Source organism: Salmo trutta, chromosome 29 (genome assembly GCF_901001165.1).
Source record: "Salmo trutta chromosome 29, fSalTru1.1, whole genome shotgun sequence".
NCBI classification, from domain to species: Eukaryota; Metazoa; Chordata; class Actinopteri; order Salmoniformes; family Salmonidae; genus Salmo; species Salmo trutta.
In genome coordinates, this window is record NC_042985.1 from 35,907,369 (window position 1) to 35,934,530 (window position 27,162).

General features: G+C 40.9%; 1 protein-coding gene across 2 annotated transcripts; it reads right to left on the bottom strand.

The window, feature by feature from the left end:
* Positions 1–10,294: 10,294 nt before the first annotated feature.
* LOC115167503 (low choriolytic enzyme) lies at positions 10,295–15,221 on the bottom strand. Of its 2 annotated transcripts, none has more exons than XM_029721956.1 (9): positions 15,117–15,221; positions 14,967–15,006; positions 13,375–13,452; positions 13,134–13,286; positions 12,888–13,005; positions 12,544–12,668; positions 11,548–11,629; positions 11,267–11,391; positions 10,295–10,989 (listed from the first exon to the last, which is right to left on the bottom strand). In XM_029721956.1, the coding sequence occupies exons 1-9, from the start codon at positions 15,183–15,185 to the stop codon at positions 10,973–10,975; spliced, it is 807 nt and encodes a 268-aa protein (XP_029577816.1). In that variant the 5' UTR covers positions 15,186–15,221; the 3' UTR covers positions 10,295–10,972. The 2 variants fall into 2 exon arrangements, with proteins under 2 accessions (XP_029577816.1, XP_029577815.1); XM_029721955.1 differs by having other exon boundaries at positions 12,544–12,722.
* Positions 15,222–27,162: the final 11,941 nt, after the last annotated feature.

Consider the following 27,162-nt stretch of genomic DNA (forward strand, 5'->3'; position numbering starts at 1 on the left):
AGTCTGTTCTTATTCTGAGAAATGAAGACTATTCCATGTGAGAAATTGCCAAGAAACTGAAGATGTGTGCTATTCCCTTCACAGAACAGCGCAAACTGGCTCTAACCAACATAGAAATAGGAGTGAGAGGCCTCGGTGCACAATTGAGCAAGAGGACAAGTACATTAGAGTGTCTAGTTTGAGAAACAGACACCTCACAAGTCCTCAACTGGCAGCTTCATTAAATAGTATGCTGGCCTTCTAGGCAGGGTTACAGAAAAAAAGACATATGTCAGATGGGCAAAAGAACACAGACACTAGACAGAGGAACTCTGCCTTGTAGGCCAGCTTCCCAGAGTCACCTCTTCAGGTATTACAGTTACTATTTCACACCAGAGCATTCACCCTACTTGGACTACCACAGAGCAGTGGTAAGTGGGTTGATATAATCTGGAAAGGGGTAATATATTAGGAACGATAATGTCATACTGTCCTGAATGTTCATTTGGCCAGGGTCATCAGGGTTTCAAAGGTGGTTCAAGACACATAATTAAAACCAACCTCTTCTGTTCCCGTGACAGAGCCCCAATGCGTCACACCCAACATCAACAGTGAAGAGGCGACTCAGGGATAATGGCATTCTAGGCAGAGTTCCTCTATCCAGACTGCAATATAATAAAAACAATTTTTGTTCTTTGTCTTATCTTTTACCAGATCTAATGTGTTATATTCTCCTACGTTCCTTTCACATTTCCACAAACTTCAAAGTGTTTCCTTTCAAATGGTACCAAGAAAATGTATATCCTTGCTTCAGGGCCTGAGCTACAGGCAGTTAGATTTGGGTATGTCATTTTAGGCAAAAATTGAAAAAAAACCTTAATAGGTTTAATGTTGTATTTTTAAATAGTTCATTTGCTGTCAATTGTATTCTGATTGTAATCTTAAAAAGGGGAGAAAAAGACACCCCCATGTGTCTGAATTAGGTAGGATACTCACTATACCAATGATAGAATACCGACTTTGAGACAATGCAATTAAAATTGTTTTCCCAATGTATCTTTCTATTATATTACATTGTGTTCTTACTATGTTCTTACCCGTTTGGAAATATTGGGTGAACTGTTGAGAAATTACATCACTTTTTGTGCATAGTCCCCCAATTTTAAGAGACCATAAAATATTGGAACAAATTCACTTACAGTGCATTCAGAAAGTATTCAGACCCCTTGACTTTTTCCACATTTTGTTACGTTACAGCCTTATTCTAAAATGCATTAAATTGTTTTTTTCCTTCACTAATCTACACACAATACACCATAATGACAAAGGAAAAACTGGTTTTTAGACATTTTTGCAAATGTATGTTGATTACGGCCTAGAGTCTTCTAGGGTGTGACGCTACAAGCTTGTAACACCTGTATTTAGGAAGTTTCTCCAATTCTTCCATGCATATTGTCTCAAGCTCTGTCAGGTTTGATGGGGAGCATTGCGGCACAGCTATTTTAAGCTCTCTCCAGAGATGTTAGATCGGGTTCAATTCCGGGCTCTGGCTGGGCCACTCAAGGACATTCAGAGACATGTCCCGAAGCCACTCCTGCATTGTCTTGGCTGTGTGCTTAGGGTCGTTGTCCTGTTGGAAGGTGAACCTTTGCACCAGTCTGAGATCCTCAGCACTTTGGAGCAGGTATTCATCAAGAATCTCTCTGTACTTTGCTCCGTTCATCTTTCCCTTGATCCTGACTAGTCTCTCAGTCCCTGCCGCTGAAAGAAATCCCCACAACATGATTCTGCCACCACCAAGTTTCACTGTAGGGATGGTGCCAGGATTCCTCCAGACGTCAATCTTGACATTCAGGCCAAAGAGTTCAATCTTGGTTTCATCAGACCAGAGAATGTTGTTTCTCATTGTCTGAGTCCTTTTGTTGCCTTTTGTCAAACTCCAAGCAGGCTGTCATATGCCTTTTACTGAGGAGTGACTTCCGTCTGGACAATACCATAAAGGCCTGATTGGTGGATAGCTGCAGAGATGGTTATCCTTGTGGAAGGTTCTCCCATCTCCATTGAGGAACTCTGTCAGAGTGAACATCGGGTTCTTGGTCACTTCCCTGACCAAGGCTCTTCTCCCCCAATTACTCAGTTTGGCCGGGCGGCCAGTTCTAGGAACTTCTTCCATTTAAAAATGATGGAGGCTACTGTGTTCTTGTGGACATGCAATGCTGCATAAATGATTTGGTACCCTTCCCCAGATCTGTTCCTTGACACAATCCTGTCTTGGTGCTCTGAGGACAATTCCTTCAACCTCTTGGCGTGGTTTTTCCTCTGACATTTGCTGTCAACTGTGGAGGGATGTGTTCCTTTCCAAATCATGTCCAAGTATTTGGTCCCATATTCCTAGCACACAATGACTACATCAAGCTTGTGACTCTACACATTTGTTGGATGCATTTGCTGTTTGTTATGGTTGTGTTTCAAATTATTCTGTACCCAACAGAAATGTATCTGTCATTTTGGAGTTACTTTTATTGTAAATAAGAGTAAAATGTCACGTCCTGACCAGTAAGGGGGTTATTTGTTATTGTAGTTTGGTCAGGGCGTGGCAGGGGGTGTTTCTTTTATGTGTTTCGGGGTTTTGGGTTAATGTTCTATGTTAGTATATTTCTATGTTCTTTCTAGGTCTTCTATTTCTATGTTTAGTTTATTGGGTTGACCTTCAATTGGAGGCAGCTGTTCCTCATTGCCTCTAATTGAAGGTCCTATTTAGTAGGGGTGTTTTTTCCATGGGTTTTGTGGGTAGTTTTTCCGTGTATAGCTGTGTTAGCCTTACAGGACTGTTTTTGTCGTTGTTTATTTTTTTTGTTAAGTGTTCACGTTTTTCCAAATAAATAAGGAAGATGAGCATTCATGTACCCTCTGCGTTTTGGTCCACTTTTTACGACGAAAATGACATAAAATATGTTTCTACATTAATATATTAATGAGGAGGCTACCATGATTACGGATAATCCTGAATGAATCGGGCATAATGATGAGTGAGAAAGTTACAGATATCATACACCCCCCAAAAATGCTAACCTCACGTTATTGCAATGGTGAGAGGTTAGCTTGTCTTAGGGGTATAATATTTGGGATATGGATGAAAATACCCTCACATTAAAGCTGTCAGTCTGCACTTTAACCTCATAGTCGTATAATTTCAAATCTAAAATGCAGGAGTACAGAGCCAAAACAACAACAAATTAGTTACTGTCACAATACTTTTGGAGCTCACTATTTATTGTTTGAAGTATTTTTAAGGTCCCAATGTTACTGGGGTCCCAGTAGGTCAGTGTTGCTTTGAATATGCGTTCACTGTTCGATTGAGTTTAGCAAATCAGTGATCTTATGGCATGGTTGCTCCGTATCCTGTGTCACTCACCTCAGTCAGTTTCTCAACCCAGGCAGAGGACACCAGCATCAGAGCCAGGAGACCCTGGCTGTAGGATAAAAGGACTGTAGGATACAGACCCCAACCAAGGAAGATTAAAAGTCGTGCTATAAATTCTCAGACAACCCAAAGATTCCTTGATGCCCTTCCAGACTCCCTCTGCCTACCCAAGGACGTCAGAGGACAAGAATCAGTTAACCACCTAACCGAGGAACTCAATTCAACCTTGCGCAATACCCTAGATGCAGTTGCACCCCTAAAAATTAAAAACATCTGTCATAAGAAACTAGCTCCCTGGTATACAGAAAATACACGAGCTCTGAAGCAAGCTTCCAGAAAATTGGAACGGAAATGGCGCCACACTAAACTGGAAGTCTTCCGACTAGCTTGGAAAGACAGTACCGTGCAGTATCGAAGAGCCCTCACTGCTGCACGATCATCCTATTTTTCCAACTTAATTGAGGAAAATAAGAACAATCCGAAATTTCTTTTTGACACTGTCGCAAAGCTAACTAAAAAGCAGCATTCGCAAATGGAGGATGGCTTTCACTTCAGCAGTAATAAATTTATGAACTTTTTTGAGGAAAAGATCATGATCATTAGAAAGCAAATTACGGACTCCTCTTTAAATCTGGGTATTCCTCCAGGGCTTCATTGTCCAGAGTCTGCACAACTCTGCCAGGACCTTGGCTCAAGGGAGATACTAAAGTGTTTTAGTACTATATCTCTTGACACAATGATGAAAATAATCATGGCCTCCAAACCCTCAAGCTGCATACTGGACCCTATTCCAACTAAACTACTGAAAGAGCTGCTTCCTGTGCTTGGCCCTCCTATGTTGAACATAATAAACGGCTCTCTATCCACCGGATGTGTACCAAGCTCACTAAAAGTGGCAGTAATAAAGCCTCTCTTGAAAAAGCCGAATCTTGACCCAGAAATTATAAAAAACTATCGGCCTATATCGAATCTTCCATTCCTCTCAAAAATTTTAGAAAAAGTTGTTGCGCAGCAACTCACTGCCTTCCTGAAGACAAACAATGTATACGAAACGCTTCAGTCTGGTTTTAGACCCCATCATAGCACTGAGACTGCACTTGTGAAGGTGGTAAATGACCTTTTAATGACGTCAGACCGAGGCTCTGCATCTGTCCTCATGCTCCTAGATCTTAGTGCCGCTTTTGATACCATCGATCACCACATTCTTTTGGAGAGATTGGAAACCCAAATTGGTCTACATGGACAAGTTCTGGCCTGGTTTAGATCTTATCTGTCGGAAAGATATCAGTTTGTCTCTGTGAATGGTTCGTCCTCTGACAAATCAATTGTAAATTTCGGTGTTCCTCAAGGTTCCGTTCTAGGACCACTATTGTTTTCACTATATATTTTACCTCTTGGGGATGTCATTCGAAAACATAATGTTACATTTCACTGCTATGCGGACGACACACAGCTGTACATTTCAATGAAACATGGTGAAGCCCCAAAATTGCCCTCGCTAGAAGCCTGTGTTTCAGACATAAGGAAGTGGATGGCTGCAAATTTTCTACTTTTAAACTCGGACAAAACAGAGATGCTTGTCCTAGGTCCCAAGAAACAAAGAGATCTTCTGTTGAATCTGACAATTAATCTGGATGGTTGTACAGTCGTCTCAAATAAAACTGTGAAGGACCTCGGCGTTACTCTGGACCCTGATCTCTCTTTTGAAGAACATATCAAGACTGCTTCAAGGACAGCTTTTTTCCATCTACGTAACATTGCAAAAATCAGAAACTTTCTGTCCAAAAATGACGCAGAAAAATTAATCCATGCTTTTGTTACTTCTAGGCTCGACTACTGCAATGCTCTACTTTCCGGCTACCCGGATAAAGCACTAAACAAACTTCAGTTAGTGCTAAATACGGCTGCTAGAATCCTGACTAGAACCAAAAAATTTGATCATATTACTCCAGTGCTAGCTTCCCTACACTGGCTTCCTGTTAAGGCAAGGGCTGATTTCAAGGTTTTACTGCTAACCTACAAAGCATTACATGGGCTTGCTCCTACCTATCTTTCCGATTTGGTCCTGCCGTACATACCTACACGTACGCTACGGTCACAAGACGCAGGCCTCCTAATTGTCCCTAGAATTTCTAAGCAAACGGCTGGAGGTAGGGCTTTCTCCTATAGAGCTCCATTTTTATGGAATGGTCTGCCTACCCATGTGAGAGACGCAGACTCAGTCTCAACCTTTAAGTCTTTACTGAAGACTTATCTCTTCAGTAGGTCCTATGATTAAGTATAGTCTGGCCCAGGAGTGTGAAGGTGAACGGAAAGGCTGGAGCAACGAACCGCCCTTGCTGTCTCTGCCTTGTCGGTTCCCCTCTTCCCACTGGGATTCTCTGCCTCTAACCCTTTTACAGGGGCTGAGTCACTGACTTACTGGTGTTCTTCCATGCCGTCCATAAGTAAGTTGGTGGTTGTAGATATCCCTCTAGTGGTGTGGGGGCTGTGCTTTGGCAAAGTGGGTGGGGTTATATCCTGCCTGTTTGGCCCTGTCCGGGGGTATCATCGGATGGGGCCACAGGTCTTCTGATCCCTCCTGTCTCAGCCTCCAGTATTTATGCTGCAGTAGTTTATGTGTCGGGGGGCTAGGGTCAGTCTGTTACATCTGGAGTATTCTCTTGTCTTATCCGGTGTCCTGTGTGAATGTAAATATGCTCTCTCTAATTCTCTCTTTCTTTCTTTCTTTCTTTCTCTCGGAGGACCTGAGCCCTAGGACTACCTGGCATGATGACTCCTTGCTGTCCCCAGTCCACCTGGCCATGCTGTTGCTCCAGTTTCAACTGTTCTGCCTGCGGCTACGGAACCCTGACCTGTTCACCGGACGTGCTTGTTGCACCCTCGACAATTACTATGATTATTATTATTTGACCATGCTGGTCATTTACGAACATTTTAACATCTTGACCATGTTCTGTTATAATATCCACCCGGCACAGCCAGAAGAGGACTGGCCACCCCTCATAGCCTGGTTCCTCTCTAGGTTTCTTCCTAGGTTTTTGGCCTTTCTCAGGAGTTTTTCCTAGGGAGTTTTTCCCAGCCACCGTGCTTCTTTCACATGCATTGCTTGCTGTTTGGGGTTTTAGGCTGGGTTTCTGTACAGCACTTTGAGATTTCAGCTGATGTACGAAGGGCTATATAAATAAATTTGATTTGATTTGATTTGATGCAAACACAAAGGGAAAACCGTTAAAACCAGCTATAGTGTTAGTCACTGCAGCTCACACACATACAGTACGAATACCGAGCACAGCGCTTACCTCAGAGCTCTAACAAGGAATGGGTGAAATGGCAGTAGCTAGGCTTGTTTTTTATACTCGTTCATCAGGCATATACAAGTAGATAACGGACCCCCAAATAAGTGAATACGGGCACAAAAATATGCTGACAGGTCAGGACATTTTGACTTGAGTCGAGGTTGCTGCAAATCAGGTGGGAGTTCTGTAGGAAATCCTTGAAACGTGTGTGAAACATGACGTGTGAGTTGTGCATGTAAACATTTTGTACCATGACATCATATAATGGCTAAATATGTATGACCTTGAGGATTTCCAAACAGGTGTCCCCTTCTCTGTGTGTCATTCTTCCTTTTCAGGATGCATATAAGTAATTCAATTAATGAAGCCTCATATTTAATGTTAGATTTTTATTCTGGTTTTATTCATTGCATTTGTTCATATTCAGAAATAGTAGGTATACATTGAGGTGTGACAGTTGTGTTATAAGTGTACAAATGTACTGATGGATTATTTTTTTTAAATCAAAATCACATGTTGGCAGTCTCCAAAAGTCCCCTCAAATAACATTTTAGTATCACTACTTAGGATAAGACCCAGATGCAGACAGTTCGAATTGCAGATGTTTATTGACAAAACAGGGGGCAGTCAAACGACAGGTCAAGGGCAGGCAGAGGTCAGTAATCCAGAGCAGAGTCAGTAAGGTACAGAACAGTAGGCAGGCTCAGGGTCAGGGCAGGCAGAATGGTCAAAACCAGAAGAACCTAGAAAACAGGGACTGGAGAGAACAGGATTACGGGAAAAAACACGCTGGTAGGCCAGACGAGACAAGACGAATTGGCAACAGACAAACAGAAAACACATGTATAAAGGTACAGGGGATAATGGGGAAAATGTGCAACACCTGGAACGGGGTGGAGACAAGCACAAGACATGTGAAATATATCAGGGGTGACATTTAGTAATTTAGCAGAAGCTCTTATCCAGAGCGACTTACAGAAGTGAGTGCAAACTTATTAGTTCGCACTCGTCCCCCGTGGGAATTAAACCCCTCAACCTTTGCATTTCAAGTGCAAGCTACACCAATTGAGTCACAAGGGACCACAATAATACCTTGTGAATACTTCTGATGTAATATCGGCTGCTGTGAACTCTTTGTCAGCCCAAACACTCAATCACATGTCAGTGGGTTCTCTCATTCAACATAGATATTACATTTACCTGAACACATAGCGTAATGAAAGAGTCAAATGTTGTGCAGATCATAATAGGGATTACATGGTATGGATGGGGGCTAAAAGTAGCAATCTCTCCTTACTGTTGTGTTTATATACTCAGAGAAAGACTATGGTGGCCTGGTTTAGTCATTTGAACGTGTGCAACAAGAACAGACTGGAGAAGATTGTGAAGGTTTCCAGCAAGGTCATGTGCTGTCTGACAAAATCACTATTTTAGCAGTTCTTCAAAGTAAATAAATCATACTTACAGTGTCTGCGGAAGGTATTCAGACCCCTTGACATTTTCCACATTTTGTTACGTTACAGCCTTATTCTAAAATGCATTTTTTTTTTATCTTAGAAATCTACACACAATAACTCATAATGACAAAGCAAAAACTGGTTAAAAACAGAAATACCTTATTTACATAAGTATTCAGACCATTTGCTATGAGACTCGAAATTGAGCACAGGTGCAGTCTGTTTCCATTGATCATCCTTGAGTTGTTTCTACAACTTGATTGGAGTCCACCTGTGGTAAATTCAATTGATTGGACATTATTTGGAAAGGCATACACCTGTCTACAGTATATAAGGTCCCACAGTTGACAGTGCATATCAGAGCAAAAACAAAGCCATGAGGTTGAAGGAATTGTCCGTAGAGCTCCGAGACAGGATTGTGCCGAGGCACAGAAGGGTACCAAAACATTTCTGCAGCATTGAAAGTATCCAAGAACACAGTGGCCTCCATCATTTTTAAATGGAAGAAGTTTGGAACCACCAAGACTCTTCCTACAGCTGGCTGTCCGGGCCAAACAGAGAAATCAGGGGACAAGGGCCTAGCTCAGGGAGGTGACCAAGAACCTGATGGTCACTCTGACAGAGCTCCAGAGTTCCTCTGTGGAGATGGGAGAACCTTCCAGAACCATTTTGCAGACTAGTCAGGACTAAGGCAAAGATGAACGGAGCAAAGTACAGAGAGAAAAACCTTTCATAAATTAGCTAAAATTACTAAAAACCTGTTTTTGCGATGTCATTATGGGGTATTTTGTGTATATTGATGAGAAAAAAAACGATGTAATCAATTTTAGAATAAGGCTGTAACATAACAAAATGTGGAAAAAGTCAAGGGGTCTGAATACTTTCCAGAGGCACTGTTTATGATCGCCTGCTTTCTTCGCTCAGACTCTTACTTAGTAGCTAGTGTATTAGCAAAAATGGTGATAATTAGCTAACCCCTTTAATCTGTGGTAACTAGCTATTAGTGTTAGCAAGTAATGTTAAACACTAGCTAGCTATTATTATTATTAACTAGCAGTGGATAACATAACTAGCTAAGCATAAATTGTATAAATCATGATAATGATGATAGTGGAGTTATGTGTAGCAAGAGTGTCTATGCTAAATTGCTAAATTCCCATAAGATCTCAGACTCCAGGATGGGAAAATGCTTGACAAGAAAGACACAGAAGAGGACCATGAGACCCTATGTTAATGTTGTATTTTTAAATAGTTAATCTGTTTCCAATTTATATTCTGACTTGTCATGTTAAAAAGGGGAGTAAATCAAACCCCCTGTTTATCTGAATTAGCTAGGCTACTCACTATACCAATGATAGGCTAAAATTGTTTTCCCAAAGTGTCATTATATTAAATTACATTTTGTTCTTACTATGTATTGCTTGTTTGAGAAGATTAAATGCTGTTATAAATATTTGCAACTCATTCACAAATTGGCAGAAGGTTTCCACTGCCTTTTAAAGTATGTTTTTAGAAGGTATAAATATTGGTCCACCTAACTCTTTAATAAATTGTCAGTAGGTTTATACTTTCTTTAAATATATATTTTCAGCAGTTATAAATGTTGGTAACTCATTTGTTCCTGGTCAGTGCCACTTTAAAACAAGGTATACTTTTAGCAGTTATAAATGTTGATGAATAAGTTATAAATATTCATAGGTATGTCACTTTAAAATAAGATATACCTTATTGGGTACATGTGAGTAAGTCATTTCTAGATGATTTTAGAGTTCACTCAGAGCTTAGATATACTGTACTTATAGGCAGTATTGGGTAATCATCGTGACACACAGGAGAGAAGATTCAACACTTTGTTAAACATATTCAGTCAGTGCGTGGTGGGTGTGATAACAATAACATTCAATGTTGTGAGAGGATACCTCCTCCACTGTTTCACCAATCAAAGGTATTACCTGTGTTTATATCATCTGGTAAGAGGTAATATATTAGGAATGATTGAATAATGTACATTTGACCAGGGCATCAAAAGTGGGTCAAGACACATCATTAAAACCATCCTCATCTGTTCATGGAACAGAACACCAATGCATCACACCAAAAAGTGAGAAATAAAGTTGCATGACAATATATAAAGGTTCATCTTAATTAATGGTTTATAATGCAAAAAATGCATTTACAAATGATGAAATAATCATTAATAACCTAATTATACGCCCTTTATAAACCTTTTACAAATGGAACCATGTTGTAAAGTATTACTGGACACTCACTCTACAACGATTTTAAGCTCATGTCGTTGTTTCAGACTTCCAAAATGCAAAAGTAACAGAATGTTAAATTTGCTGTATAATACAGGATATTCTGTGCGTGTGGGAGTTGGGACATGTGTTATTACTGTAGTCTTTGGTGAGATAGCTTGTTAACGCCCCTAAAAATATACAGAAGGTTTTAGTTTTACCCACTAATCCACTTGCACACCTGTGCACGTTATATGATAATCACCATCAATGTACCCTTTGCAATCAGAAAAATAAACATAAACCATAACAAACGTAGAACGGGCTATCAAATACACATTGCTACACGTTTATTGTGATACTGTTTCAGTAGACCACAGTACTTTGCTTTGCCATACCAATGTTCTATCTATGATAAGCCATAACAGATCTGATATACGGATACAGATCTGCATCTCAATTCATTCTATCAGCATAAAATATCATTTGTTTCTTATATTCATGTTCAAAGTTGAAAAGCAAGCTATAACTGCAGTTACAATCCTCAGCAGACGCTCTACCGTCGCACTTTTCAAATCAGTCCACCTGCTTTCCTAATAAAAGAGAAGGGAAAAATAAAATATTATTAGAATTGACATACTGTATTTCTGCCTTTTGAGTTGATGGTGCTCAAGGCTTTAAAAAATAATCTGTACACCAATTTATAACAGTATAAATACAGAATATCACTCAATTCAATTCAAATACTATATTCCCAAATATCTCAAATTGATTGAGCAACAGTATCGTGAAGTTTACAGGCAGGTATAATAATCACAACTCTTATTCTTTGCAGTTATGATAAACAGATCTTCTTAAAATGGCACTTACTGCAGTTGTAGAGACGATTGATCCGCAGAATGTCCATAGGGCTCATCTGAGTTGCCTGGCCAATAACTGCATTATTGTCAGGGATTGGAAGAATGGTGGGCTGATTGTTCTTGGAGAAGGCAAACCTGGAACCAGACAACATTGGGCAGAAAGCTCGCATGCCATCAATTGCAATTAAAGGATGACATGAGTAGACTATGAAAGGTCAAATTATTTTAGCCATACAACATTATAGCTGTTATTGCAGTAAAGAAAACCTATCCATTATGTCCTCAACTTACCTTGAGTATTGCATGACAGAATTATAGTCATATGGAGTCCCCAGGTTTATCGTGTTGATCTTGTTGAAATTGGATTCCTTTCCTATGATTGAAAATGCATGATAAATCATTTTCTTACTGATAAGAGAATTATCTAATAAATGTAAATGAATCAATAAACCATGATGAATTATTAGTCATACAGCAGGTTTAATGAATAATCAATGTAATGATCAATGTAGGGATCGATTAGTCTGATTAGTTCCGGAAAGTCCAGGAACCACTGGAGAGGGAAAGAAATGTGTGTATACAATTAGTATAGAGAGATAGAGGGACAGATGGTCAAGGGAGTAAAAGCTTCAAAGAGTTCTTAACCTTGAGGGAAAAGAACAGGCTGAGCTCTGGATAGTGATAAACAGTGTGAGAAGTTTATGGTGGTTGCAGGTCACCAACGGATTGTGTGTAAATGCATGTGCGTAAGTAAGCAAGAACTATATAATGACTGTTTTGTTATCCTGACCTCAGAACGTTCTCTGAATAAAGCCACAGAAACCTTTTGCAGAAAGCTGAGTCCTTGCCTAATTATTTTAACCCATTGTCTTACAAACCTTGGGCATTAGTCAAGGCGAATTGATTATTGATTATTATCATAAAGATATAAAATTCTTATAACACTTACACAGTATAATAGCTTTCATGAATAAGTCACGCTTATAAAGAAATGCTTTACAGGTTATTATGAATGTTGTAAATGCTTATTAATTGAAAAGCTTATAAATCCATGTCAGTGTTTCTATATGTTTACAAATAATGAAATACTAAAGTATTATTATAATCAGATAGTAGTACACTAAAGTTTACATTCAAGTTCTTAAAGTTTTACTAATATGTCTTACTCAAAATGGGCAGGAATAATATTTACATATCTTGTAAACAATAGTATTTATTATTTACCTACGAAGTTATTTAAAAATATATATTATAAATTCAGCATCTGTGGATGTAGAAAGCACTAACCAGGCAAAATGTTCTGAGTCAGGATTTGAACATGGCTGTCACGGTCACTGCGCGAATGCTCGTGTCTGAAGCCCAAGGCGTGCAGCAGTTCATGCTGCACCACAGACAGATGGACACATCCGTTCCTATTCAGAGACAGCACCTGGCCATTTTTCTGGCGTCCAACATACGAGAAACAGCTACAAACAAGAGTGTATACGGAAGACATAAAGGTCATTTCTAAAAGTAATAAAGTATTATTTTTTTGAAGCAGTAACGGTAAAGTAAATTGTCATGTAAACACTAAGTAAGTAAGAGTGGCAGAAGACAAGTATAACAGGTCTCGTAATGTGCAGCGGTCATACCCTGACAGAGACTGGATGTCCACAAAGTCCCTCTGATTGGTTCGGGGAAAGAATCGGACGCAGGTTGATGCAGCAAATGTTTGCAGCCCACATTTAATAACGGACCTCTCCCAGTACCCTGCTCAATGGAGCAACAAGAAAGTCAGAAACTCAATACACACACGCACACACACAGACTCATATAGTATAGTAAAACCAAACCATTAGGCTCAGAAGAAAATCATTTCAGAGAAGAAAAATATTTACAGTATTGATTAGAGATCACATAGGGCACGTAAACGTTCCCATCAGAGGACTTCGGCCATTTGCAGGTGTGAGCTGTGCAGGGGTCAGCGTTCATGAACCCAGTATTTACTGCAATGTCCCCAAACATGACTAGTGGCTCGTCAAGTCTTTTCCCTAGAAAACAACACCAAGTGAAGGTTATTATCTGTGTTTCATTCTCGGTGTCATTAAATGCAGAGTAGGAATATACAGGCTGCCTTACCAAGATTTCTGTTGGCCTTCTCAATGAGCGTTGAAGCAGAAAAATCTTCCTCCTCAATGCTATTGGTGCGGGTGCTGTCTGCGGAATGGGATAAAAAAAATAGCTTAAATGCAACTGTGTCCCTAATAACTAATATTACAATAAGATATATTGTACCAGTCAAACATTTAGACACAGCTACTCAATCAAGTGTTTTTATTTTTACTCTTTTCTACATTTTAAAATAATTTATGACATCAAAACTATTAATAACACATATGGGATCATGTAGTAACCAAAAAGATTGTTCAACATATTTTACACTTGAGATTCTTCAAAGTAGCCACTCTTTGTCTTGACAGCATTGCACACTCTTGGCATTCTCTCAACCAGCTTCACCTGGAATGCTTTTGCAACAGTCTTGAAGGAGTTCCCACAAACGCTAAGCACTTGTTGGTTTTCCTTCACTCTGCAGTCCAACTCATCCCAAGCCATCTCAAATGGGTTGAGGCCGGGGGATTGTGGAGGCCAGGTCATCTGATGCAGCCCTCCATCACTTTCCTTCTTAGTCAAATAGCCCTTACACAGCCTGGAGGTGTGTTGGGTCATTGTCCTGTTGAAAAACAAATTAGTCCCACTAAGCGCAAACCAGATGGGATGGCGTATTGCTGCGGAATGCTGTGGTAGCCACGCTGGTTAAGTCTGCCTTGAATTCTAAATAAATAACTGACAGTGTCACCAGTAAAGCACCCCCACACCATCACACCTCCTACTCCATGCTTCACGGTGGGAACCACACATGCGGACATCATCCGTTCACCTTCTCTGCATCTCACAAAGACATGGCGGTTGGAACCAAAATTCTCAAATTTGGACTCAAAGGACAGATTTCCACCGGTCTAATGTCCATTGGTCATCTTTTTGGTCCAAGCAAGTCTCTTCTTATTGGTGTCCTTTAGTAGTGGTTTCTTTGCTGCAATTCAACCATGAAGGCCTGATTCACGCAGTATCCTCTGTTACTTGAACTCTGAAGCATTTATTTGGGCTGCAATTTCTCAGGCTGGTAACTCTAATTAACTGCAGCATAGGTAACTCTGCGTTTTCCTTTCCAGTGGGGTTCCTCATGGGAGCCCGTTTCATCATAGCGCTTGATGGTGTTTGCGACTGCACTTGAAGAAACTTTCAAAGTTCTTGAAATTTTCCATTTTCACTGACCTTCATGTTTTAAAGTAATGATGGACTGTCATTTCTCTTTTCTTATTTGAGCTGTTCTTGCCATTATTTGGAATTGGTCTTTTACCAAATAGGGCTATCTTCTGTATACCACCCCTACCTTGTCACAACACAACTGATTGGCTCTAACGCATTAAGAAAGAAATTCCACAAATGTATTTAACAAGGCACACCAGTTTTTCGATATGCATTCCATCTGACGACCTCATGAAGCTGGTTGAGAGAATGCCAAGAGTACATAAAGCTGTCATCAAGACACAGGGTGGCTACTTTGAAGAATCTCAAATATATTTTGATTTGTTTAACACTTTTTGGTTACTACATGATTCCATGTGTTATTTCATAGTTTTGATGTCTTCACTAGCAGTTCTTCACACTACCAATTTCCATGTCCTCTTCACTCCTTTCAAATGAAGCTTTCTGTATGCCAACAGCAGAAGGATATATGCAACAAAATAGGTTAAAATGTTTAAAACTCAAATAATTCATCATGCACAGGGTTTTCCCAATAGTCTCAGATAGACACTTACCCCTGTAGATCGGCTCTGAACTGAGCAGAGAACGGCGATGAAAATGGTCAGCACAAAGACAGGTGCCATGGTGAATGACTGCAGGATGCCCAGGATCAGTCTGTTGTGAACATGATAGACGTGCAGTTTTTAAACTGTAAGCAGACAGATGCGGTCGTTCCTCAGAATATTGGTACATTTCAAAAAAAGCAGCAGTTGTCAACCAAAGTCTTGCTTCAAAAATTTCTCAAACATGGGGGAGTGTGGTTTTGTGATGTACAGTGAGTGTGATAATATTGCATATGCCTACATGTCATTGGTAATTAATAAGTTAAATACTATACAACTGTACAATAACGTACAGATGCCACTGAACTCAAATATTGAAAACTAAAGTGCATGCATAAAGGAATAAGTGCACTCAGGTCACACAGTAATGAGATGTCATTTTATTTTCACTTGTAAGAGGACAGAATAGTAACCTACCCGATTTCTCAGGTGGACATTCCATATGCCCCATGTCTGATATTTGGACAGAAGAACCAGAGTTCCTGAGGATGCTGATGGGGATGTAGTTTTGATGCAGTGAAGTTGGCCATTGTACGTGATTAAATATGTTGATCCTGTTTTACTGGCAGCTATATACGTTTTCATTATATAGTCACTTAAGGACTTGGTCATTAACATATACAAACTCTATTGCAGTCTAGTTTGCAGGTTACGTATGTATCAGTGAACGTTAAGCAGACATGACAGATGGCCTTTGGCAGGTTGAGACTTAAGCAAACTCCCAAAAGGTGGTTTGTTATGAAATCAATGTTGAAAAACTTTTTTGCTTTGTTCCTGTATTGTTTTCATGGTAACTGTTGCATAATGTTAAGAGGTTGTTTTACGCCTGAAAAGACATGTTATCTGACCACGCTCTCGTTGGTTGGCCCTCGCTTCATACTCGTTGCCAAACCCACTGGCTACAGGTTATCTACAAGTCTCTGCTAGGTAAAGCCCCGCCTTATCTCAGCTCACTGGTCACCATAGCAGCACCCACTCGTAGCACGTGCTCCAGCAGGTATATCTCACTGGTCACCCCCAAAGCCAATTCCTCCTTTGGTCGTCTTTCCTTCCAGTTCTCTGCTGCCAATGACTGGAACGAACTGCAAAAATCTCTGAAGCTGGAGACTCATATCTCGCTCACTAGCTTTAAGCACCAGCTGTCAGAGCAGCTCACAGATCACTGCACCTGTACATAGCCCATCTGTAAACAGCTCTATCTATCTACCTCATCCCCATACTGTATTTATTTATTTATCTTGCTCCTTTGCACCCCAGTATCTCTACTTTGCACATTCATCTTCTGCACATCTATCATTCCAGTGTTTAATTGCTTTATAGAAATTACTTCGCCACCATGGCCTATTTATTGCCTTAACTTACCTCATTTGCACTCACTGTATATAGACTTTTGTTTTCTTTTGTTCTGATGTATTATTGACTGTATGTTTGTTTATTCCATGTGTAACTCTGTGCTGTTGTATGTGTCAAATTGCTACGCCTTATCTTGGCCAGGTCGCAGTTGCAAATGAGAACTTGTTCTCAACTAGCCTACCTGGTTAAATAAAGGTGAAATAAAAATGTTAAAAAATAAAAATGGGAGTTTGTTAACAGAATTGCACATTAGGTTGTCATCATATCAAACCTCTACCATGTGAGAGACAGACCTTTTGTTTTTTCAAAATGTAAGTGAATGTCTTCAGTTATTGCACATCCACATGAAGAAACTCCCAGACAAAACACAGACAGCAACTGTCCCGAGAAGCTCTTGATCTTGTACATCAAAGATCAAATAAAATATAGAAGATGCATTAAAAATCACATGAAATCTAAATTAAAACCGTTTGTCAAGGCGAGACCCAGATGCAGATGGTTGGAGTCTTACAATGTTTATTAATCCAAAAAGGGGTAGGCAAGAGAATGGTTGTGTACAGACAAGGTCAAAACCCATTCAGAGTCCAATAGATACCTAAGGGCAGGCAGGATGGTCAGGCAGTGGTCAAAACCAGGAAGACTAGCAAAAGAAAATAGAAAAGGAGTACGGGGAAAAACACGTTGGTTGATTTGACTAAACATACAAGAGGAACTGGCACAGAGAGACAGGAAACACAGGGATAAATACACTGGGGAAAATCAGCGACACCTGGAGGGGGTGGAGACAATCACAGGGACAGGTGAAACAGATCAGGGCGTGACAGTAGTACCCCTCCAGGGACACCACTTGGTGTCCTACCTGGGCGCATACCTGGCTGACAGCGGAGGAAATTGGCGATGAGTGCCGGGTCCAAGATGTCTTTAGCAGGAACCCAGCACCTCTCCTCCGGGCCATAACCCTCCCAGTCAACCAGGTACTGGAAACCCCTGCCCCATGGTCGAACCCTCAGGAGGCGTCTCACCGTATACGCTGGCAGGCCATCGATTACCCTGGGGGAGGGATGGGCCTGGAAACAGAAGACAAAGGTCAGTGAGACACGGGCATAATTCTGGACACATGGAAAGTAGCGTGGATACGGAGGGTATGGGGTAACACAAGACAGCAGTGGAACTAAGGCCTCTAGAGATGAGAAAAGGACCAATGAAATGGGGAGACAGTTTGCAGGACTCTAACCGCAGGGGCAGGTCCCGAGTGGAAAGCCATACCCTCTGCCCAATGCGGTGGCGGGGAGCTGGGGTCCGGCAACGGTCCGCTTGTCGACGATACCTGGAGTTGGTCTTGAGAATAACCACCCTGGCTCTTCTCCAGGTACGTCGACAGCGGCGGACAAACATCTTGGCCGAGGGTCCGCTGACCTCCTGCCCTTTTTCTGGGAAGAGTGGAGACGGATACCACATGGAGCACTCCAAAGGGGAGAGTCCCGTGGCAGGAAAGTGAAGGGTGTTCTGGGCATACTCCACCCAGACCAGTTGACGGCTACAGGTAGTGGGGTTGGTTGAGACCCCAGCATCTCAAGGTGGTTTCCAGGTCTTGTTGGCTCGTTAGGGCGATAAGGGAGTCGAGGTACACCTGCAATTCCTGAGCAGCTAGCTCATCCTTTACCTCCTCAGATAATCCGTGAAGAAAAGTATTGAAGAGACCCCGATTCCAGGCACTCTCGGCAGCCAACATGTGAAAAATCAACCTCGTAGTCTGCCACACTACGGGAGTTTTGATGTAAGTCAAGCAGTTTACTGGGCGCCTTTCTCCCGGATACCGGAGACTCATACCTTTCTCACCTCTGCCATGAATACCTCCAGATGACCACAAATGGCAGATTGTTGCTCCCAAATTGCCTTAGCCCAGGAGAGTGCCCTTCCCGATATTAGCGTAATAATATTCACGATCTTTGATCGGTCTAAAGGAAACAGATGGCTGTAGCTAAAAAAATAGCGAGCACTGACAAAGACAACCAGCATTCCCCGAATATCGCTCCGAAGGTGGTAAGTGGGGTTCTCGGGGAGCCTGGATAGGCTGTACAAACTCACCACAGATAGGGAAGAAAATTATTGGGTTATGGGGTTTTTTCAAAGGTGGCAGGGAGCCTCAGTCAACTCCCTGATTTGCTCCATAACTTCTTGAGGCTCAAATCCCGTTAACGAGATTGATTTGACAACAGCCAGTGAAAGTGCAGGGCGCCAAATTCAAGCTGAAATCTCAATTAAAGTTCCTCAAACATACATGTATTATACACCATTTTAAAGATAACCTTCTTGTTTTTCCAACCACAGTGTCCGATTTCAAAAAGGCTTTACAGCGAAAGCACACCAAACGATTATGTTAGGTCAGCACTTAGTCACAAAACATACAGCCATTTTCCAGCCAAAGAGAGGAGTCACAAAAAGCAGAAATAGAGATAAAATTAATCACTAACCTTTGATGATCTTCATCAGATGGCACTCATAGGACTTCATGTTACGCAATACATGTATGTTTTGTTCGATAAAGTTCATATTTATATCCAAAAATCTCAGTTTACATTGGAGCGTTATGTTCAGTAATGTTTTGCCTCCAAAACATCCAGTGATTTTGCAGAGAGCCACATCAATTTACAGAAATAATCATCATAAACGTTGATATAAGATACATAGAATTAAAGATACACTTCATAAAACATCTCTAGGGTAGGGGGCAGTATTTTGACGTCCGGATGAAAGGCGTGCCCAAATTAAACTGCCTGCTACTCAGGCTCGGAAGGTAGGATATGCATATTATTAGTAGATTTGGATAGAAGACACTGACGTTTCTAAAACTGTTTGAATGATGTCTGTGAGTATAACAGAACTCATAGGGCAGGCAGAAACCTGAGAAAAATCCAACCAGGAAGTGTGGAAATCTGAGGTTTGTAGTTTTTCAAGTGATTGCCTATACAGTATACAGTGACTTAGGGTTCATTTTGCACTTCCTAAGGCTTCCACTAGATGTCAAGTCTTTAGAACGTTGTTTCATGCTTCTACTGTGAATATGGAGAGAATAAGAGGTCCTGGAGTCAGATGAGTGAGAAAATGACATGAGCTCAGAGGCACGCGCTTATGTGAGAGTTAGCTGTGTTCCTTTTCTTTTCTGAAGATATTGGAATTGTCCGGTTGGAATATTACTGAAGATTTATGTTTAAAAACATCCTAAAGATTGATGCTATACATCGTTTGACATATTTCTACGAACATATATAGAATTTTTTGATTTTCGCCGTGATATTTTTATCAGGTTTTTGCCTTCCATATGAGTTCTGTTATACTCACAGACATCATTCAAACAGTTTTAGAAACTTCAGAGTGTTTTCTATACAAATCTACTAATAATATGCATATCCTACCTTCTGAGCCTGAGTGATGTTTTTTTTCAGAGGTGGCAGGGAGCCTCAGTCAACTCCCTGATTTGCTCCATAACAGCCTTTAACCCATGGCGTTCCGTCAAGGAACTGAGCCGTTCCAAAAGGCCCTGTAACAACTCCCCATGTCTCCAAATGGTGGCTCCCTGCATGGAGACAACGTGGCGGAGCTGGTCCAAGTCTGCTGGGTCTGTCATGGCCCGTTCGTACTATCAAGGCACAAGGTGAGACCCAGATGCAGACACAGGAGGCAGATGTTTGGAGTCTTACAATGTTTAATAATCCAAAAACGGGTAGGCAAGAGAATGGTTGTGTACAGGCAAAAGGTCAAAACCAGTTCAGAGTCCAATAGGTACCGAAGGGCAGGCAGGATGATCAGGCAGGTGGGAAAGTAGTCCAGAGTCAGGCAGTGGTCAAAACCAGGAAGACTAGCAAAAGAAAATAGAAAAGGAGGACAGGGGAAAAACACACTGGTTGACTTGACTAAACATACAAGCGAAACTGGCACAGAGAGACAGGAAACACAGGGATAAATACACTGGGGAAAATAAGCGACACCTGGAGGGGGTGGAAACAATGAAAGGGACAGGTGAAACAGATCAGGGCGTGACACAGTTAAGTTTAGTTTAATTAGTAAAATAAAGCTAAACAGAACTGTACATGAAGTAAAAAAAAGCATACTTTAAGCTATTTTTCTATATTTATTACTGGCTTGTATTTGTGTTGGTGTCATGGTTGTCGTAGGATGATGAAGGAGCGGACCAAAGCGCAGCGTGTATATCGTTCCACATTTTCTTTATTAAACTGTGTAACTATGCAATACATACAAAAAAACTAAACAACAAACAACAACAACAACAACAACAACAACAACAACAACAACAACCCGTGACGCAGAGGTGAAACATACACTAACTCAAAAAGAATCTGTGGGAAAAACACCTACTTAAGTATGATCTCCAATTAGAGACAACGATGACCAGCTGCCTCTAATTGGAGATCATCCCAAACAAAACCCAACACAGAAATAAAAAACTAGAACATAACAACATTTAAAATCTAAACTAGAAAACCCCCCTGTCACGCCCTGACCTACTCTACCATAGAAAATAACAGCTTTCTATGGTCAGGACGTGACAGTTGGAAATGTATCTGCCCAACTACACATATTAGGAATGGCAACTATCCTATTTGATGCTAACAATAATTCCACAAAGGAACTAAAACATCAACCTAATAATCAAATCACATGGCTTTTATTCATTGTTTTCAATCAAAAATCCACTGGAAGTAAATAGTTGTACATTTTACCCCTTCACAAAATCCCTCCCCAACTCCAACCTACATTCCCAAAACACACACAAAAAAAACATTTAATTGTGAGCAGTTCTTTTCGAGTGTCTGAGCAAAAATTAATTGAAACTTGTTCCCTTCCTGCTTGTTGATGTCTAAAACAATCCATGTGTCTTCTCCATTGTCTTGTGTTTCTGAGCCATGTATTAATGTTTTATTTATAACCACAAGCCTATCAAAGCCACAATTTGAATGCCCTTCTGTTTAATTTATTATCAATTTTTTAATTTGATTAATTAGCATCCCCATTAGCCGACGCCAATGGCAACAGCTTGTCTTACTGGGGTCCGACATAAAACAAAAAATACATTACAGACAAAAGACTTTACAATTTACAAACATTTAAAAACATGAACATGCAGTGTGTGGGCATCTATCAGTTACACATTCATGTCAGTAAATACACACAAGTAGGTCACATGGGGGGGAGGCGTTGTGCCGTGAGGTGTTGATTTATATATATTTTTTAAAACAGGTTTGCGGTTCACCTGCACTATATAAGAAGGAAGGGAGTTCCATGCACTCATGGCTCTGTATAACACTATACGTTTCCTTTAATTTGTTCTGGACCTGGGGGCTGTGAAAAGACCCCTGGTGGCATGTATGGTGTACGTGTCAGTGCTGTGTGTAAGTGTGTCAGTGCTGTGTGTAAGTTGACTATGCCAACAATTTGGAATTTCCAACACATTCATGTTTCTGATAAAAAAAACAAGAAGTGAACCGGTCAGTCTTTGCTCAACTCTTAGTCAAGAGAGACTGGCATGAATAGTATAAATATTAGCCCTCTGACTACAATCAGATGTGCCGCTCTGTTCTGGGCAGGCTGTAGCTTAACTAGGTCTTTCTTTGCAGCACTTGACCTTACGACTGGACAATAATCAAGATAAAATAAAACTAGAGCCGACAGAACTTGCGTTGTGTGGTGTCAAAAAATAGAGCATCTCTTTATCACGGACAGACTCTCTATCTTTACAACCATTGAATCAATGTTTTCACCGTGACAGTCTACAATCTAAGGTAACACCAAGTAATTCAGTCTCCTTTACTTTGTCTGTTAATTAAGTGTTTACGGTGCTTGCTGAGACTACTGTCCGGATTGGATTATGGGACATATGATTTGTGGAGTCATTGTAGCCTACAAATTAAATGTAGCCTACAGTGTAGAAGCAGAACATCTAGAATAGAGCACAGTATAATAATAAAAAATCCCCATAGAGAAAATCCTGTCTCCCAACTGGGGATCCCACCTGTAGACTAATGATCAAACATTGTCATCTGTTAGGTCCAACACTACCACCTACTGGACCAATTGAGAACAGAGTTGTATTCAGTATTGACAAAACGGTTTGAAACTGTGTGAAACGGGGGGATACTGAATTTGTCCAATAACAAAGCAATATTCTGCAGTAGGCGACCCAAAATAACTGTATTGATTTTGTACTTTACTCTCATCTGCGGAGATGGCCCTCAAATAACATTAGCCCAGTGTTTCCCACACTAATCTCAGACATCACAAAGTTACATTTTCTTCCACATTGGGCCCCATAGCTGGTAACCATATGAGGCACTATACTGTATGAAAGTGGCGCTTCACTTTTCAGGAAGTAGCCTTTTAAAAAAAAGTAGGGGCGTGGATCAGAAAACCAGTCAGTATCTGGTGTAACCAACATTTGCCTCATGCAGAGCGACACATCTCCTTTGCATAGAGTTGATTGTTGTTGATTGTGGCCTGTTGATTGTGGCCTGTGGAATATTGTCCCACTCATCTTCAATGGCTGTGTGAAGTTGCTGGATAGGTTTTAATGTCACATGTACAAGTACAGGGAAATTATTTTCTTGCAAACTTAAAACCCAATAACGCAGTCAATAACACTGTATTATTTGGAGAAAACGCACAAGGAAATATGAAATACACAATAAAGTAAGTAAGCAAATATACTATACACAGGAAGTATTTAAAAAGTCAATTCCAATACCAAATTTACATGTGCAGGGATACTGGAGTGATGGAGGTATATACAGTATGTATGGGGGTTAGAGGACTAGGCAACAAGATTTAAGATAAACAGAGTAGAAGCAGCTTGCCTGTGAATGGGTGTGCGGGTCTGTAGAGTCAGTATAAATTGTATGTGCATATTATGTGTGAGTGAGCAAGTGATGGAGTGGGTGTTTGTGTATGTGTTAGAGTGACAGTGTGTGTGAGTATGTACTGTAGAGCCCTGTGAGTTTGCATAAAGACAGTGCAAATATTTAAATAAAATATCAATAAAGATGCTACCCGTGTAGCAATTTTGTTATCTATTTATTAGTCGTATTGCTTGGGGATAGAAGCCGTTCAAGAGCCTGTTGGTGTAGAAATTGATGCACCTGTACCCGTGCTGTAGCAGAGAACAGTCTCCCCCAACGTAAAAAAAACGAAGGAGCTGATGGTGGACTTCAGGAAAAAGCAGAGGGAGCAAACCCCTATCCACATTGACGGGACCGCAGTGGAGAAGGTGGAAAACTTCAAGTTCCTCTGCGTACACATTACTGACAATCTGAAATGGTCCACCCACACAGACAGTGTGGGGAAGAAGACCCTCACAAACTTTTATAGATGCACAATTGAGAGCATCCTGTCGGGCTGTATCACCGCCTGGTATGGCAACTGCACCGCCCGCAACCGAAGGGCTCTCCAGAGGGAAGGGCTCTCCCAACGCATCACATGGGGCACACTGTCTGCCCTCCAGGACACCTACAGCCCCGATGTCACAGGAAGGCCAAAAAGATAATCAAGGACATCAACCACCCGAGCCACAGCCTGTTCACCCCGATATCGTCCAGAAGGCAAGGTCAGTACAGCTGCATCAAAGCTGGGACCGAGAGACTGAAAAACAGCTTCTATCTCAAGGCCATCAGACTGTTAAATAGCCATCACTTGCCAGCTCCCACCCCACTCAACCCTGCACCTTAGAGACTACTGCTCTATATACATAGACATGGAATCACTGCTCACTTTAATAATGGAACACAAATCCAGATTGGATAGGGCAGCGTGCAGCCAGCTGGTCTGCACATGCATTGGGTAGGTTGTAATAGTTACAGTGGATACAACATCTCCTATACACTTCCTGATGAACACAGTCACCGTATCCATGTATTCGTCAATGTTATTCTCAGAGGCTACCCATTTTACATTTACATTTTAGTCATTTAGCAGACGCTCTTATCCAGAGCCACTTACAGTAGTGAATGCATACATTTCATTTAATACATTTTTTTTCTTCTTCTCCATACTGGTCCCCCGTGGGAATCTTGAAGCATGGATTACAATTGGTCAGACCGGCGTTGAATAGACCTTAGCACGGGTACTTCCTGTTTGAGTTTCTGCCTATTGGAACGGTGGGTCAAAATGGAATCGTGATCAGATTTGCTGAAGGGAGGGCAGGGGGAGGGCCTTGAAGGCATTTCGAAAAGTTGAGTAGCAGTGGTCCAATGTTTTACCAGCGCGAGTACTACAGTCAATGTGTTGGTAGAACTTCGGTGCCGTTTTCCTCAAATTTGCTTTGTTAAAATCCCCAGCTACAATAAATGCGGCCTCAGGATATGTGGCTTCCAGTTTGCATGAAGTCCAGTGTAGTTCTTTGAGGGCCGTCGTGGTATCGGCCCTCAAAGCAACCTCTGTAATGAGTTAAATTGCCCTGGGGGATACGAACAAAAGATCCAATTCGGGAAATTCGTATTCCTGGTTGTAATGCTGGTGATTTACCGCCACTCTGATATCTAAAAGTTTTTTCCGGCTGTATGTAATCACACAAAAAAGGTTCTGGGATAATAATATAAGAAACAAAATACTGCAAAGTTGCTTAGGAGCTAGAAGCAGAGCTGCCACATCTGTTGGCGCCATCTTATTTGTGTGTATTGTTGTGAATTGTTAGACAGTAATGCACTCTTGGAGCTAGGAACACAAGCATCTTGCTACAACCACAATAACATCTGTTAAATATGTGTATGTGACCAATACAATTTGATTTGATTTATCACTTATTAAACATAATTTATTCACATTAGTTGACTTTATTATTTAATTCCAAGTCGTCTCATCTCTACACAACTAGTGTCTAAAGAAACTGCACATCACTATTTATTGTTTGAAGTATTTTTAAGGCCCCAATGTTACTGGGGTCCCAGTAGGTCCCAGTGTTGCTTTGAATATGAGTTCACTGTTCGATTGAGTTTAGCAAATCAGTGATCTTATGGCATGGTTGCTCCGTATCCTGTGTCACTCACCTCAGTCAGTTTCTCAACCCAGGCAGAGGACACCATCATCAGAGCCAGGAGACCCTGGCTGTAGGATAAAAGGACTGTAGGATAAATACAAACACAAAGGGAAAACCGTTAAAACCAGCTATAGTGTTAGTCATTGCAGCTCACACACATACAGTACGAATACTGAGCACAGCGCTTACCTCAGAGCTCTAACAAGGAATGGGTGAAATGGCAGTAGTTAGGCTTGTTTTTTATACTCTTTCATCAGGCATATACAAGTAGATAACGGACCCCCAAATAAGTGAAAACGGGCACAAAAATATGCTGACAGGTCAGAACATTTTGACTTGAGTCGAGGTTGCTGCAAATCAGGTGGGAGATCTATAGGAAATCCTTGAAACGTGTGTGAAACATGACGTGTGAGTTGTGTATGTTAACATTTTGTACCATGACATCATATCATGGCTAAATATGTTTGACCTTGAGGATTTCCAAACAGGTGTCCCCTTCTCTGTGTGTCATTCTTCCTTTTCAGGATGCATATAAGTAATTCAATTAATGAAGCCTCTAATTTAATGTTAGACTTTTCTTCTGGTTTTATTCATTGCATTTGTTCATATTCAGAAATAGTAGGTATACATTGAGGTGTGACAGTTGTGTTATAAGTGTACAAATGTACTGATGGATTATTTTGTAATTTTCTTATTGAACAAATTTGAAAACAAATCGAATTCACATGTTGGCAGTCTCCAAAAGTTCCCTCAAATAACATTTTAGTATCACTACTTAGGATAAGACCCAGATGCAGGCAGGGCAGGCAGAGGTCAGTAATCCAGAGCAGAGTCAGTAAGGTACAGAACAGTAGGCAGGCTCAGGGTCAGGGCAGGCAGAATGGTCAAAACCAGAAGAACCTAGAAAACAGGGACTGGAGAGAACAGGATTACGGGAAAAAACACGCTGGTAGGCCAGACGAGACAAGACGAATTGGCAACAGACAAACAGAAAACACATGTATAAAGGTACAGGGGATAATGGGGAAAATGTGCAACACCTGGAACGGGGTGGAGACAAGCACAAGACAGGTGAAATATATCAGGGGTGACATTTAGTAATTTAGCAGAAGCTCTTATCCAGAGCGACTTACAGAAGTGAGTGCAAACTTATTAGTTCGCACTCGTCCCCCGTGGGAATTAAACCCCTCAACCTTTGCATTTCAAGTGCAAGCTACACCAATTGAGTCACAAGGGACCACAATAATACCTTGTGAATACTTCTGATGTAATATCGGCTGCTGTGAACTCTTTGATGTCAACCCAAACACTCCATCACGTGTCAGTGGGTTCTCTCATTCAACATAGATATTACATTTACCTGAACACATAGCGTAATGAAAGAGTCAAATGTTGTGCAGATCGTAATAGGGATTATATAGTATGGATGGGGGCTAAAAGTAGCAATCTCTCCTTACTGTTGTGTTTATATACTCAGTCTTTCTCTATGGTGGCCTGGTTTAGTCATTTGAACGTGTGCAACAAGAACAGACTGGAGAAGATTGTGAAGGTTTCCAGCAAGGTCATGTGCTGTCTGACAAAATCACTATTTTAGCACTTCTT